Below are 14,689 nucleotides of genomic sequence, written 5' to 3' on the forward strand. Positions count from 1 at the left end.
CAGTGATTGATAGAAGAACATAAGTTTCAATCTGAGGTAACAGTTGTGTCACGTTTAATCTTTGATTTTACCAATGTCAGGTGTGAAGCGGTAAGGTTTCTTGTTGCGTTATTCCCTCAATATTTTTACAAATTATTGATAAAGATATTTCGTTTATATTTCGGTTGGCCAATTTATGCACATACAAATATTACTATTAATCCCAGCAAGACATTACTTACCAAATCAATTTAACAATACAGTACATGTTTCTCCTAAATTGAGATTCCACTGATATTGTAATAACATTAAATTTATATGTGTATCATACAAAATGAAGTGTCGCGTGCCCAAATTTGGTCAATGCAGTCCTCACTTTAACCTCTGACGTTAAAGTTGTTTCAAGAGCAGTTCTTCTATGATATCTGTCTCATGCATAATTATCAAACTTGGTTGGCATTTAAATCTAGGAAGGTTAGAATGATTGGCATGTTTCAATTCGTTATGGCGTGTATTTTTATTTTTACTTAGATCACGACTTCAAGTTTCATCCATTTGAATATGATTCTTTTTAGCGAGTACGTTATAATTAAAAATAAAACCAGATATGCAATATAGATTCGAACTTGTTTTCACAAGTAAGATACGTTGTTTTCCGTACGCCATTATGTATCAAAGTAAATCGTTGATTTCCGTACCGAAAACATTATGCAATGTCTACGATCTGGGGAAATATCAGTGTACGACGTGACTTTATAAGAGCGTAGCTCTCGGGCGCCCAATGCGCCCGAGCGAAGCTCTTTAATGGTAACACATGCGTGCGTAAAAAGAGTTGCTTCCCTTTTCTACGTCTTGCCTTTGAATTTTTTCGTCCGGAAGTAGACCTCCAGTGGGGAAACCGGAAGTGTATCCTTGAGGCAAAGGCAATTGTGTTTCAACCCATAAATGAACATATTCGTATAGTGAAAACAATACCCATGTTTTATTACTTGTTTATTTAGATAAAAACTAATATACATTCTGTGTGAATTTTTTTTATCACATACATTTTGATACTAGCAGGCATAAAACGTCATTCAGAGATTATCATACGATGACGTCACAATCACGCCACACTCCATCGGCCTTCATCGGTTATTTCCGGAAGGATGAAAAATAACCGGAAAATCTTAGACTGACGACCGTTGCATTTATGTCTCTGTTGGTGCTTCATGACTTTTTAATTTCAGTTTTTGCCACAGGCATAAAAAGTAAAAACGCGGATGTTTTCTGAAGATTCTTTTTGTCATTAACCAGGTTGTGTTAATATATCTACCGAAAGATATTTTCAAAAAGAGCCGCATTAAACCAATAGGTCAACGTGTACATTTATTTATTCAGCTTTTAATTTCCATTTGTTGAGGATATGAACGAAACAATTAACATTTTTGGAAGTCCGGTTATAGTCTTTACATAATTTATGTATGCATCACCACTCATAAAAGAAACAATGGATAATTCATTTATGTCAAAATCAACAATCAACGCCCTTTTTCAGCAACGTATAACTTATAACAAGTTACAGATAGAAACTGTTTGATTTTATTTGGCATCATTACCTGTCAATCCTCAGTGACAGTTACAAAATTTGAAATTTAATCCGGTGTTTCAGGATGGAGCATGGATTATAAATATCGATATAACGACAATCTCAGTTACATCAAAGTATTACAATGTTGTTTTTTTTAATTAAATTTCTTAACCAACATCTCTCTACATTTACTTTTATAGACTTATCGTCAAATATGTAATATGCACTTTTTTCTATAGCAATTACGAAAAAGTTTTTTCCCACCTTATTTCAATCATTCTTTTTGTGACCTGACGGAAGCCAACAGAGGATTTAATTCTTAATGTGGAAGGAAGCCGGAGTATCCGGAAAAACCTGCATGGTCGGGCAGGTAAACGGGATTGAATCCGGCAATCTTGGTGAAGACGAGCGCGCTGTCCACTGCGCCATCCGACCAATCATATACGATACGCACAAGAACAAATATCTGCTTTAGCTTTGAAAATGGCGTCATTGATGCAAAAAATATATTGTAAATACATTTTTACCAATCATCAACGATACAAAAAATCTACATACGGGAGACTGGGGCTAGTTCGGGGCTGATATTTTTGTTTTTGAGCTTATATTTACAACTTTAACAAGAAGAAAAATGACAAGGAAAACTGTAATGTAAAATTACTAAGCAGGAGAAAATTACTTTAGAGAAAGAAAATCATGATCTCGCTTCTAGTTATGCGAACTTTCGCTATTTTTTTACGGTCAAACGTATAACACACTGACAGCTTCAAATGATATACATGTACATAAAAGCAAAGCCAATCACTCACTACTATATTGCTGTACGATAAGAATTCATTGCAATATCAATTTGGGCCCTTTTGGTATGTCGGTCTTAATCGCATTAGAGTTTGTTTTATTGTTATCCCTCGACTAGCTTTTAAATAGATTTTATCTTGCCTCATTCTGAAAGCAGTATTATCTCATTCTAGATCAGTAAATATCAGAGATCAACAAAAGCTTCGCTCTTTTAAGGCTTTGCCTTTGACAAGAGAATAGTTATAAGGTTAATATACACGTTTTCCAACGCAAACACAAAACACAAAAATAGCTGCGTTTATTGTTCCGGATGGTACTGATGGCATTATGAATCCAATATTTTATTCGTTTTGAATTTAAATAGTTCAGGTTTAAATACTTCAAATATTGTGCCATTAAACTCCATTTTGAAATCTTCGAGTACATTTTACAGATGAAACGATTGTTTCTAATGGCAATATATTGTATTTAGCATTCATGTTTTATCTGACATCATTAAATTCTAGCTCTTTACCTTTACTCTTGTTCATTTTCAGAATCGTCCTTTAACGCTGCCAAAGTGAAGCAAGCTAACGTCATGGGAGTGTTTGTACACGGTCAGTATATCATCATGGTTTACGGGAGTGTAATATTTGTAAACAACCAACACGAGTGGACATTTAATACGTAGAAATAAATAGAAATAAGTGTTCCTTTAATAAATTCAATAATTAGAAAGCCATCTTTCGAACGGTTCATAAATAAAACATCTAAGTTTTTGAACTCAGAAGAACTGTTTTGATATATTGTAACCATTGGTTCAAAGCGCTAATGCAGTTGCCCACTAAAATTGGTCCAACTCCCGATAAGACAGTTGCCCACTAGAATCGGTCCAACTCCCGATAGGACAGTTGCCTACTAGAATTGGTCCAACTCCCGATAAGAGAGTTTCCCACTAAAATTGGTCCAACTCCCGATAAGACAGTGGCCCACTAGAATTGGTCCAACTCCCGATAGGACAGTTGCCTACTAGAATTGGTCCAACTCCCGATAAGAGAGTTTCCCACTAAAATTGGTCCAACTCCCGATAAGACAGTTTCCCACTAAAATTGGTCCAACTCCCGATAAGACAGTGGCCCACTAGAATTGGTCCAACTCCCGATAAGAGAGTTTCCCACTAAAATTGGTCCAACTCCCGATAAGACAGTGGCCCACTAGAATTGGTCCAACTCCCGATAGGACAGTTGCCTACTAGAATTGGTCCAACTCCCGATAAGAGAGTTTCCCACTAAAATTGGTCCAACTCCCGATAAGACAGTTTCCCACTAAAATTGGTCCAACTCCCGATAAGACAGTTTCCCACTAAAATTGGTCCAACTCCCGATAAGACAGTGGCCCACTAGAATTGGTCCAACTCCCGATAAGAGAGTTTCCCACTAAAATTGGTCCAACTCCCGATAAGACAGTTTCCCACTAAAATTGGTCCAACTCCCGATAAGACAGTTGCCTACTAGAATTGGTCCAACTCCCGATAAGACAGTTTCCCACTAAAATTGGTCCAACTCCCGATAAGACAGTTTCCCACTAAAATTGGTCCAACTCCCGATAAGACAGTGGCCCACTAGAATTGGTCCAACTCCCGATAGGACAGTTGCCTACTAGAATTGGTCCAACTCCCGATAAGACAGTGGCCCACTAGAATTGGTCCAACTCCCGATAGGACAGTTGCCTACTAGAATTGGTCCAACTCCCGATAAGACAGTTGCCCACTAGAATTGGTCCAACTCCCGATAAGACAGTTTCCCACTAAAATTGGTCCAACTCCCGATAAGACAGTGGTCTCCACTGTGCACAACAGAATATTACACAATAACAACACATTTTATTGTGTCGATATATTCCCTACCGTTTGACGGGAAGTATGATGGTGTATTTGATTGCTTTTTGTTCATGGATTGTTATCGTTGATTGTCTTAGAACGATTGAAAAATCGAGGATTTTTATTAAGTTGTAATGAAAGTAATTCTTTAGTATGCCTAATATTTAAATTTACATGCAAGCAAGCTCAAATGGGTTCCCGATAAAATCATTTAATTTCAGTTTTAGCAGTATTCGAAAATCAACTTTTGTGATTACCTTCAGGATGGCGTCCGGTGTTAAAGATCTCAGCCGGAAGTGACCTCGGTTCTGCCATTTCTGTATTTGACCTTTGGTCGACTAATGTCACGGTCAATGATGGATCAGAAGCTGCAATGTCCACTATTCCTGGAACTCCAAATTTCAAATCCAATATCATAAATGGATGGAACAACCATAACATCCGAGCGGTAGGTCTGACAAAATACTTGTAAAACATAATCTATGATGACCAATCAAAGTTCATTGTCACTCAAGGGAATCACTTGTAAAATATCTGTCGAAAAGTTAAATCAAATAAAGTTACGGAAATGTATGAAGTGAACACATCTGTAATGATGAACAATAAGGGAGGCAGTATAAAATAATATAAATAATAATAATAAACTTTATTTATTGAGGATTACAAATCTGATTTAGCCAAAGGCTTATCTCCCTCAGGGTCCTCTAGAAAAAAAGTCTTTCTAGAAAAGCGATCTCGTAGATCCGCTGTACATTATAAAATAATACCCTATAACCATGAATAACCAATATGCATTACCGGTCAAAAGTGATATAACCCCGTGCAGGTGTTCTCTTCTTTGTTCTTATAATGTTGCGATCAAAACCCAAAATTACTTAACTTGATGTGTTTCCTCCGTTGCAACATTTTGGATCTCTTTCTTCTATTTAACTTTCGAAGTTAAGTTGTTGCGAGGATGACGGAGACATTTGTTTGGAATGTGGGGAATGTGCTATCTAACTGAAATACCATGCCAAATGCACATAGGACAGCATTCCGCCCGGTCACATTATACTGACAAATGATGAACGAGTCATTTGCTATTCATACCAAACTAGTGAATCTCTTTCCGCATACAATGTAACATGTTACACTTACAGGTTAAAGTGGCATTTTTGACTGGAGGTGTACAGAAGGGATACGCTGTATTTGATACCACCACGGCTGACCGGACTAGTTGGATGGACTGTAAGCGGCTCCTGTACTCCAGCTTCACTGACCTACTGACCGGTACACCGTCCATCTGTAGCATACAGGGGTACGCTGAAACTACTGAAATCGTGAAATTTGTACATCGCCCCTCTAAATATTTGCAGAGTATAAAACCAAGAATATAGAAAAGGATAACTGTATCTTATATCTAAAAAATGTTTGAATGAACATGCATACAGACCCAAAGTATCTTTCGGGGAAAAGAATAGTTATCGTTAACACATTATCATAATTTCAAAGTTGATACATCACACTGAATATTAACGATCCCTGTACAAAGACTTAGAAGATAAACTATTAGCTTACTTTGAGCATTCTCTCTATCCCCTTTCACCACTAAATGATCACGATGACCGCTCGATGTGGGGATCACATTTAATTTATTACAATATTTGTAATCTTTATCTTTTTTTTTTACATTTTTTCTCTTCTTTTTTTTTACCATTTTCCCCGGATAGGACCTCGTCAAGTTGGAAAGGATGCTATACAAATATCATCTAATTAAAAGTAGCTATACAAAGTTGTAACAGAGAAGAGACATTTTATAAATTGCGTGAAACTGGTTTAGCTGGATATATACTTTAAGTTTGGTTTACGTTGACATTTAATAATATATCAAGTTCACTTTTGTATAACCTTCCGGAATGTTTGGTTATGTTCGTCTTGTACTTTATTCAGGGGTCTTCATGTAACTCATTCGTTTGTTATTATGTTCGAATTCAAGTACGGTTTTGTTTTCTCTTTGTTATGCACCTTTCAGATATGAATATATGTGTGTTCACCGCTTGTTATATAAGATCTCTACTGTCGTTGAAACATGTCTTTCCATCGTATTCATATAACCTTGGATACAGGTGACCAACTCTCTCTGATTTAATAAATCACATAGGCATAGCATGTTGTCCGTATATGAGGACTAGAGCATCGACCTTATCTAGACCTCTGATATTTGATTTTTGTTTTATGATTTCTGAGCAAAGAGGTACCTAAAAAGAATGGTATAAATATTCCTTCTATAGGTTAACACTGTAACCTTCATTCTACATACATTGTACATATCTTGACATTTCCAGCGTGAAACCTATTTACCTTAAATACTAAATACTATTTCACTTAAAGACGTTCATCCATAGTCGAAAAGCTGAAAATCTACTTCTTATTGTTCTTAAATTATCAATAACATCGGCAATAATAAATATCAAGACAAGTGTAATAAATCGTTCTGAATGCTTAATATACTTTCTCATCATTTCAGTCAAGCTTCTGAAGGACGCCGATTTTTCGTCTCCGGACCGGACGTAGACTGTGAAAACACTACCGCTTGGTTTGTTGTCGTAGACAAGGCAAACATGGGCTCATGTCCTTGGGAAACAGCTTCTGCAGACCGTCCGAGGTTTCTGTTCTCCGGATCTCAAACGAAACAACCTGTTGGAGGTAAATAGAGATACAAGATAAAGTTGTACACATATGTGTTAATCTAATGGGGGTTTTGTGTCATCGCATTAGTGTAGGCATAATAACACTCGAGATCCACAACAAATCGCCATCACACTTAAATGTATTTTTTGACACCGTAGTGTACAAGTGTAACACCCAATCACATTTTTTATCTGAAAAATATAACTGGAACTGCTTATGAGACTGAAAAAAGAAAGACTTCATCAGTATATCACAGAGAAAAGAAAGAAAGCGGTTCGCAGTCTGCCACTGGGGAAGCAGATTTATAGCGATCTCATATATGTTCCCAAAAAGTGAATGTGACACAGACGAGTTCCCTGATTACGTAGACGATCCTTTAAAAGTCGCCTATAACTAGAATACCGAGGTTAATGTTCATTCTTATTTCATTCAAGAAGTAAAAGTTATTCCCTGTGTAACGTTTAGGGCAATGGTAGCAACAAGTTAAGCCGTTACTCTATTCAGTTCCTTCGGAAATATGCTATTGCATCCAGCACACATTCAGTCAGGCACGCATACACAACACAATGAAGCATGTCTTTGCGTTACATTAGCTATTAACAGGACGTTAGACCCAATGCAACTATTACAAGACCGACCTCTACATCATCTTTCCAACGATTTATTTGCTTCAATTTGAAGATCAAAAGATCCCTAGAAGGATTGGTGAAAGAATCACGTTTATTATTTAAGCTTGCGATAAAAAAGCAAAAGGCAATATATTTACTACGCCATTCTTTGGTTTGTTTGTGTTTTACGTCCTATTAACAGCTATGGTCATTTAAGAACGTGCCATGTTCTGATGGTGGAGACAAGCCAGAGTTTCCGGAGAAAAGACACCGACAAACGACCAGTACCTGGCACGTTGGTCTTCAAAATCGCGTCCCAGTGCTGGAGGGCTAGAGGTAGCATATTCATATTTACAGAATCCATTTTCTTTTGTAAACAATACAGCGTAATGGGAACGGTGCCTATCATACCCATGATAATGTTACAAAGCTTCAACTCTGGATACAGCAAAACAGTATAGTTAAGATAGCGTTTCATGTAAACCGTACCAATTTTATCTGCAAGGGTAAATATGTACGGTAGATCTATGGGGTTGATCATCTAGCAGCGGGGTTAACTACATTGTGCCGAAAGATTAAGAATACAAAGAAGGAAGAACCTTTTTGAAATGTTAATGTATCGATTTAGAGAGGCAAACCATGTGGTAATAAAGGCCACAATAATTACAGTTCAAATCCAGAGGGTTTCGGAATAGATGTAAGATATAAAACCATTTTTAACATCACACATTTACTGATTTGATTACAACAGGTATACGTTCTTTTACTTATGCTAGTGTTTCATGAATACATCGCTAAAATAAAATCATACAATGTTAACTCTATCTATAACTTTATACTTACTCGCAATGTTAATGAAACATAATATCATTGCATATACAGTGTTTCCAGTGTTTCTTTATGTTAAAGACACGTACGTAATTCTCACGTCAGACGATTGACATCCCAACCTGTCGTCAACACAAAGCCGTCTTATATTTTTACACGATGTCGCATCAGATCCCTCGGTAATGATAAAGTAACCGTTTGGTGAAACAAGAGTGACTGAGACAATGAAGGTTGCTTAATTGGATAGAAAACAGCGACGGGTTTAAATCTGAAGAATTGAAATTGAAGTCATATGACTTTGGCTGTTGTGAATATGTGAAATGCCAATCAATCACCTGATCAAAACAGAACAAACACAGTTGCTGTACAGGGGGTGATAATAGTCTCTCCTTATAGTGATAAAATCGTTTTCTCTGAACCTGCTGGGGATTTTTGAAAAGTCAAAACGTTATCGTGATTTGTTCGTGTTAATAAATCTAGAAATATCAAGATAAATTCTTGTTCGTTAAGATGGTATGCTGTAGGATGTATTGGTATGAGTTTTGATAGCTGAAACTAAAGTGAAGCGTGCATACTATTGAATCTAAGAAATAATTTCTATGAAATAAATACTCTTATAATTACGAATTATCGAACAAAATCCAAGCAGGAAGAATTGCGATTGTTTGGTAATGGACATGTCCACTCTTTCAAATCAAGGGTTATCATATATCACCTTGCCTCGACTTAAAGAAGGCATATATTCGCAACCTATACAGGGTTCTTCAGGGTAATTATAACCCCGTTTAGCGCAGGTGGGTTGTGTTCGTGTGTGTTGTATCGTGGGGTTGTGTCCGTTCGTCCGTCCGTCTGTCTGTACATAAGTCACACTCCCTGTCATTACTTCTGAGTCCGAATTGTCGGACAGATTTTCTCTAAATTTCATAAGTATGTATTCTTTGGACATACACTTTTGTGTTTTGCTAAGTGAGTGATTTTATTTGGCTACAGGATAACCCATTGTCTTTCGACTACACAATCTTCAGATATGACGTCACGTTAGAGTAATGCTTTCTCTTTGTTTTATTCAAAAAGTGAAATATTTTCGACAAAAAACAGAAAGTTCGACTCTCTTTTGACGGATGCAGTATGACATAAGATCCCGTTGCGAATAACAAAATGTCAGCCAAACTGTACCGTCACTCAGCTCATCTTTTCTGATACTGTCGTAATAATCTAATTTTCCAAATTCCTCAAACTATGAAGACAATTTGAACTCATCTCTGGCGAACGTGTGCAAATCCGTAGTGTCCTGTTTCGCGCCATACCGCTCACGTGCGATCAATAACAACGACTTCGACTCACGTGGAGAGGTAATAGTTAGTGATTCGTGATGCGGTGTACATGCAACTGTCAAAATTGTCTTTCACATTTTTAATATCCCCCCGACTGACGTTAATTACATATCACTGAACAGAAAACGTATCGATTAAGCTAGACATTGTCTGTAGAATCCGAAAAGCCATTTGTGTCAGATACGGCTTCATATACCTGGTATTGATCTGCTGACTCTACTGTTCTCTCGTGATAGTCCACGTCCCGATATCTGTGCTGTTAAAATATCTTTAAATCATATGTAAATATAAAAAACAACACTTAATCGAATTGTTTATTTAGGTCGAATGAAAAACGGTGGTCACATGTGAAGGAGCCAGTCAAAGGTCACTTCAAATTACTTTCACGTTGATATATCATATTTTGTAAAGGTACATATGCAGGATGAACACCCAACTGGTAGTTTCAGCTCGTAAAGTGCCCCGCCTATATCACAGAATGTTTTAGAGCCTTACAAAACAAAAACACAGTATTAATATCTCCCCTACACAACAACAGGTCGGCACCACACTGCTACAACTGGTTGTTTTAGAGCCTTACCTCTCCAAAAAAAAACAGTATTAATATATCCCCACCACAAAAACAGGTTAGCACCACACAGCTACAACTGGTCGCTTAAGAGCCTTACCTCTACAAAAAACGGTATAAATATCTCTCCACCACCACAACAGGTAGGCACCACACAGCTACAACTGGTTGTTTTAGAGCTTTACCTCTCCAAAAATAAAGTATTGATATCTCCCCATCAAAACAACAGGTCGGCACAGCACCGCTACAACTGGTTATATTAGAGCCTTGCCGCTACAGAAAAACAGTATATATATAGCCCCACCACAAAAACAGGTCGGCACCACACCACTAAAACTGGTTTTTTTAGAGCCTTACCTTTACAAAAGCAAATACTGATATCGCCCCACCACAGCAACAGGTCGGCACCACACCGCTACAACTGGTTGTTACAGAGCCTTACCTTTACAAAATCAAATAGTGAAATCTCCCCTCCACAACAACAGGTCAGCACCACACCGCTACAACTGGTTGTCTTAGAGCCTTACCTTTACAAAAACAGAAATAATATCTCCCCACCACAACAACAGGTTAGCACCACACATATAGAACTGGTTGTTTGAGAGCCTAACCTTTACAAAAACAAATACTGATATCTCCCCCCCACAACAACAGGTTAGCACCACACATATAGAACTGGTTGTTTGAGAGCCTAACCTTTACAAAAACAAATACTGATATCTCCCCACCACAACAACAGGTCGGCACCACATCGCTACAACTGGTTGTTTTAGAGCTTTACCTCTCCAAAAATAAAGTATTGATATCTCCCCATCAAAACAACAGGTCGGCACAGCACCGCTACAACTGGTTATCTCTACAAAAAACAGTATAAATATCCCTCCACCACCACAACAGGTCGGCACCACACAGATGCATCTGGTTGTTTTAGAGCCTTACTTATAGTCTTACCTTTATAAAAACCAGCATTAATATCTCTCCCCCACCACAAAAGGTCGGCACCACACAGATACAACTGGTTGTTTAAGAGCCTTACCTTTACAAAAACAGAAATAATATCTCCCCACCACAACAACAGGTTAGCCCCACACAGCTACAACTGGTCGCTTAAGAGCCTTACCTCTACAAAAAACAGTATTAATATCTCTCCATCACAACAACAGGTCGGCACCGCACATCTACAACTGGTTGTTTTAGAGCCTGACCTCTTCAAAAAACAGTATCAATATCTCCCCGCCACAACAACAGGTCTGTCCCAAACCGCTAAAGCTGGTTGTTTTATAGCATTACCTCTACAAAAACCAGCATTAATATCTCTACGCCAACACAACAGGTCGGCACCACACAGCTACAACTGGTTGTTTTAGAGCTTTACCTCTCCAAAAATAAAGTATTGATATGTCCCCATCAAAACAACAGGTCGGCACAGCACCGCTGCAACTGGTTATTTTAGAGCCTTGCCGCTACAGAAAAACAGTATATATATAGCCCCACCACAAAAACAGGTCGGCACCACACCACTAAGTATTGATAACTCCCCATCAAAACAACAGGTCGGCACAGCACCGCTACAACTGGTTATTTTAGAGCCTTGCCGCTACAGAAAAACAGTATATATATATCCCCATCACAACAACAGGTCGGTACTACACAGCTGCAACTGGTTGTTTTAGAGCCTTAACTCTACAAAAACCAGCATTAATATCTCTACACCAACACAACAGGTCGGCACAGCACCGCTACAACTGGTTATTTTAGAGCCTTGCCGCTACAGAAAAACAGTATATATATATATCCCCATCACAACAACAGGTCGGTACTACACAGCTGCAACTGGTTGTTTTATAGCCTTACCTCTACAAAAACCAGCATTAATATCTCCCAACCACAACAACAGGTCGGCACCACAACACTACAACTGGTTGTTTAAGAGCCTTATCTTTACAAAAACAAATACTGATATCCCTCCACCTCCACAACAACAGGTCGGCACCACACCACTAAAACTGGTTGTTTTAGAGCCTTACCTTTACAAAAACAAATACTGATACCCCCCCTCCACAACAACAGGTCGGCACCACAACACTAAAACTGGTTGTTTTAGAGCCTTTCCTTTACAAAAACAAATACTGATATCTCCCAACCACAACAACAGGTCGGCACCACACCACTAAAACTGGTTGTTTTAGAGCCTTACCGCTACAAAAACAAATACTGATATCTCCCCACCACAACAACAGGTCGGCACCACACCACTAAAACTGGTTGTTTTAGAGCCTTTCCTTTACAAAAACAAATACTGATATCTCCCCACCACAACAACAGGTCGGCACCACACCACTAAAACTGGTTGTTTTAGAGCCTTTCCTTTACAAAAACAAATACTGATATCTCCCCTCCACAAGAACAGGTCGGCACCACACCACTAAAACTGGTTGTTTTAGAGCCTTTCCTTTACAAAAACAAATACTGATATCTCCCCTCCACAACAACAGGTCGGCACCACATAGACACAACTGGTTGTTTTAGAGCCTTACCTCTACAAAAACCAACATTAATATCTCTACACCAACACAACAAGTCGGCACCACACAGATACAACTGGTTGTTTTATAGCCTTACCTCTACAATAAACAGTGTTAATATCTCCCCACCACAACAACAGGTCGGCACCACACCGCTACAACTGGTTGTTTCAGAGCCTTGCCGCTACAGAAAAACAGTATATATATATCCCCACCACAAAAACAGGTCGGCACCACACCACTAAAACTGGTTGTTTTAGAGCCTTACCTTTACAAAAACAGTATTAATATCTCCCCACCACAACAACAGGTCGACACCACACCACTAAAACTGGTTGTTTTAGCGCCTTACCTTTACAAAAACAAATACTGATATCTCCCCTCCACAACAACAGGTTAGCACCACACAGCTACAACTGGTTGTTTTAGAGCCTTACCTTTACAAAAACAGTATTAATATCTCCCCACCACAACAACAGGTCGACACCACACCACTAAAACTGGTTGTTTTAGCGCCTTACCTTTACAAAAACAAATACTGAAATCCCCCCTCCACAACAACAGGTCAGCACCACACCGCTACAACTGGTTGTTTTAGAGCCTTACCTCTACAAAAACAAATACTGATATCTCCCCTCCACAACAACAGGTTAGCACCACACAGCTACAACTGGTTGTTTTAGAGCCTTACCTTTACAAAAACAAATACTGATATCTCCCCTCCACAACAACAGGTCGGCACCACACCGCTACAACTGGTTGTTTCAGAGCCTTACCTTTACAAAATCAAATAGTGATATCTCCCCTCCACAACAACAGGTCGGCACCACACCGCTACAACTGGTTGTTTTAGAGCCCTACCTTTACAAAAACAAATACTGATATCTCCCCCCACAACAACAGGTCGGCACCACACCGCTACAACTTGTTGTTTTAGAGCCTTACCTTTACAAAAACAAATACTGATATCTGCCTACCACAACAACAGGTAAGCACCACACAGCTAAAACTGGTTGTTTTAGAGCCTTACCTTTACAAAAACAAATACTGATATCTCCCTACCACAACAACAGGTAAGCACCACACAGCTAAAACTGGTTGTTTTAGAGCCTTACCTTTACAAAAACAAATACTGATATCTCCCCTCCACAACAACAGGTCGGCACCACAACGCTACAACTGGTTGTTTCAGAGCCCTACCTTTACAAAAACAAATACTGATATCTCCCCCCACAACAACAGGTCGGCACCACACCGCTACAACTGCTTGTTTTAGAGCCTTACCTTTACAAAACCAGCATTTATATCTCTACACCAACACAACAGGTCGGCACCACACCGCTACAACTGGTTGTTTTAGAGCCTTACCTCTACAAAAACAAATACTGATATTTCCCCTCCACAACAACAGGTCGGCACCACACTGCTACAACTGGTTGTTTTAGAGCCTTACCTTTACAAAAACAAATACTGATATCTCCCCTCCACAACAACAAGTCGGCACCACACCGCTACAACTGGTTGTTTTAGAGCCTTACCTTTACAAAATCAAATAGTGATATCTCCCCACCACAAAAACAGGTCGGCACCACACCACTAAAACTGGTTGTTTTAGAGCTTTACCTATACAAAAACAAATACTGATATCTCCCCTCCACAACAACAGGTCGGCACCACACCGCTACAACTGGTTGTTTAGACCCTTACCTTTACAAAAAAAATTACTGATATCTCCCCACCACAACAACAGGTTAGCACCACACAGCTAAAACTGGTTGTTTTAGAGCCTTACCTTTTCAAAAACAAATACTGATATCTCCCCTCCACAAGAACAGGTCGGCACCCCACCCCTAAAACTGGTTGTTTTAGCGCCTTACCTTTACAAAAACAAATACTATATCCCCCCTCCACAAGAACAGGTCGGCACCATACCACTAAAACTGGTTGTTTT

The 14,689-nt window shown here is 38.7% G+C and overlaps 1 protein-coding gene and 1 long non-coding RNA gene across 6 annotated transcripts in view; both read left to right on the forward strand.

The window, feature by feature from the left end:
• Window positions 1-14,689, forward strand: part of LOC110465278 — a 205,840-nt gene that overhangs the window by 160,805 nt on the left and 30,346 nt on the right. For all 4 annotated transcript variants that reach the window (XM_021520986.1, XM_021520989.1, XM_021520987.1 and 1 more), the window contains 4 exons: window positions 2,884-2,943; window positions 4,469-4,653; window positions 5,345-5,502; window positions 6,712-6,890. In XM_021520986.1, the coding sequence (XP_021376661.1) occupies window positions 2,884-2,943; window positions 4,469-4,653; window positions 5,345-5,502; window positions 6,712-6,890 (582 nt within the window). The remainder of the gene's footprint in view (window positions 1-2,883; window positions 2,944-4,468; window positions 4,654-5,344; window positions 5,503-6,711; window positions 6,891-14,689) is intronic.
• On the forward strand, window positions 10,680-14,225 carry LOC110465279. 2 transcript variants are annotated; one of them, XR_002464594.1, is made up of 2 exons: window positions 10,680-10,698; window positions 14,065-14,225. It is a non-coding gene; the product is annotated as an uncharacterized LOC110465279 (long non-coding RNA). The 2 variants fall into 2 exon arrangements; XR_002464593.1 differs by lacking the exon at window positions 10,680-10,698 and adding an exon at window positions 13,880-13,896.

The sequence above is a fragment of the Mizuhopecten yessoensis genome, unplaced genomic scaffold (assembly GCF_002113885.1).
Source record: "Mizuhopecten yessoensis strain PY_sf001 unplaced genomic scaffold, ASM211388v2 scaffold11069, whole genome shotgun sequence".
In the NCBI taxonomy this organism is placed as follows: domain Eukaryota; kingdom Metazoa; phylum Mollusca; class Bivalvia; order Pectinida; family Pectinidae; genus Mizuhopecten; species Mizuhopecten yessoensis.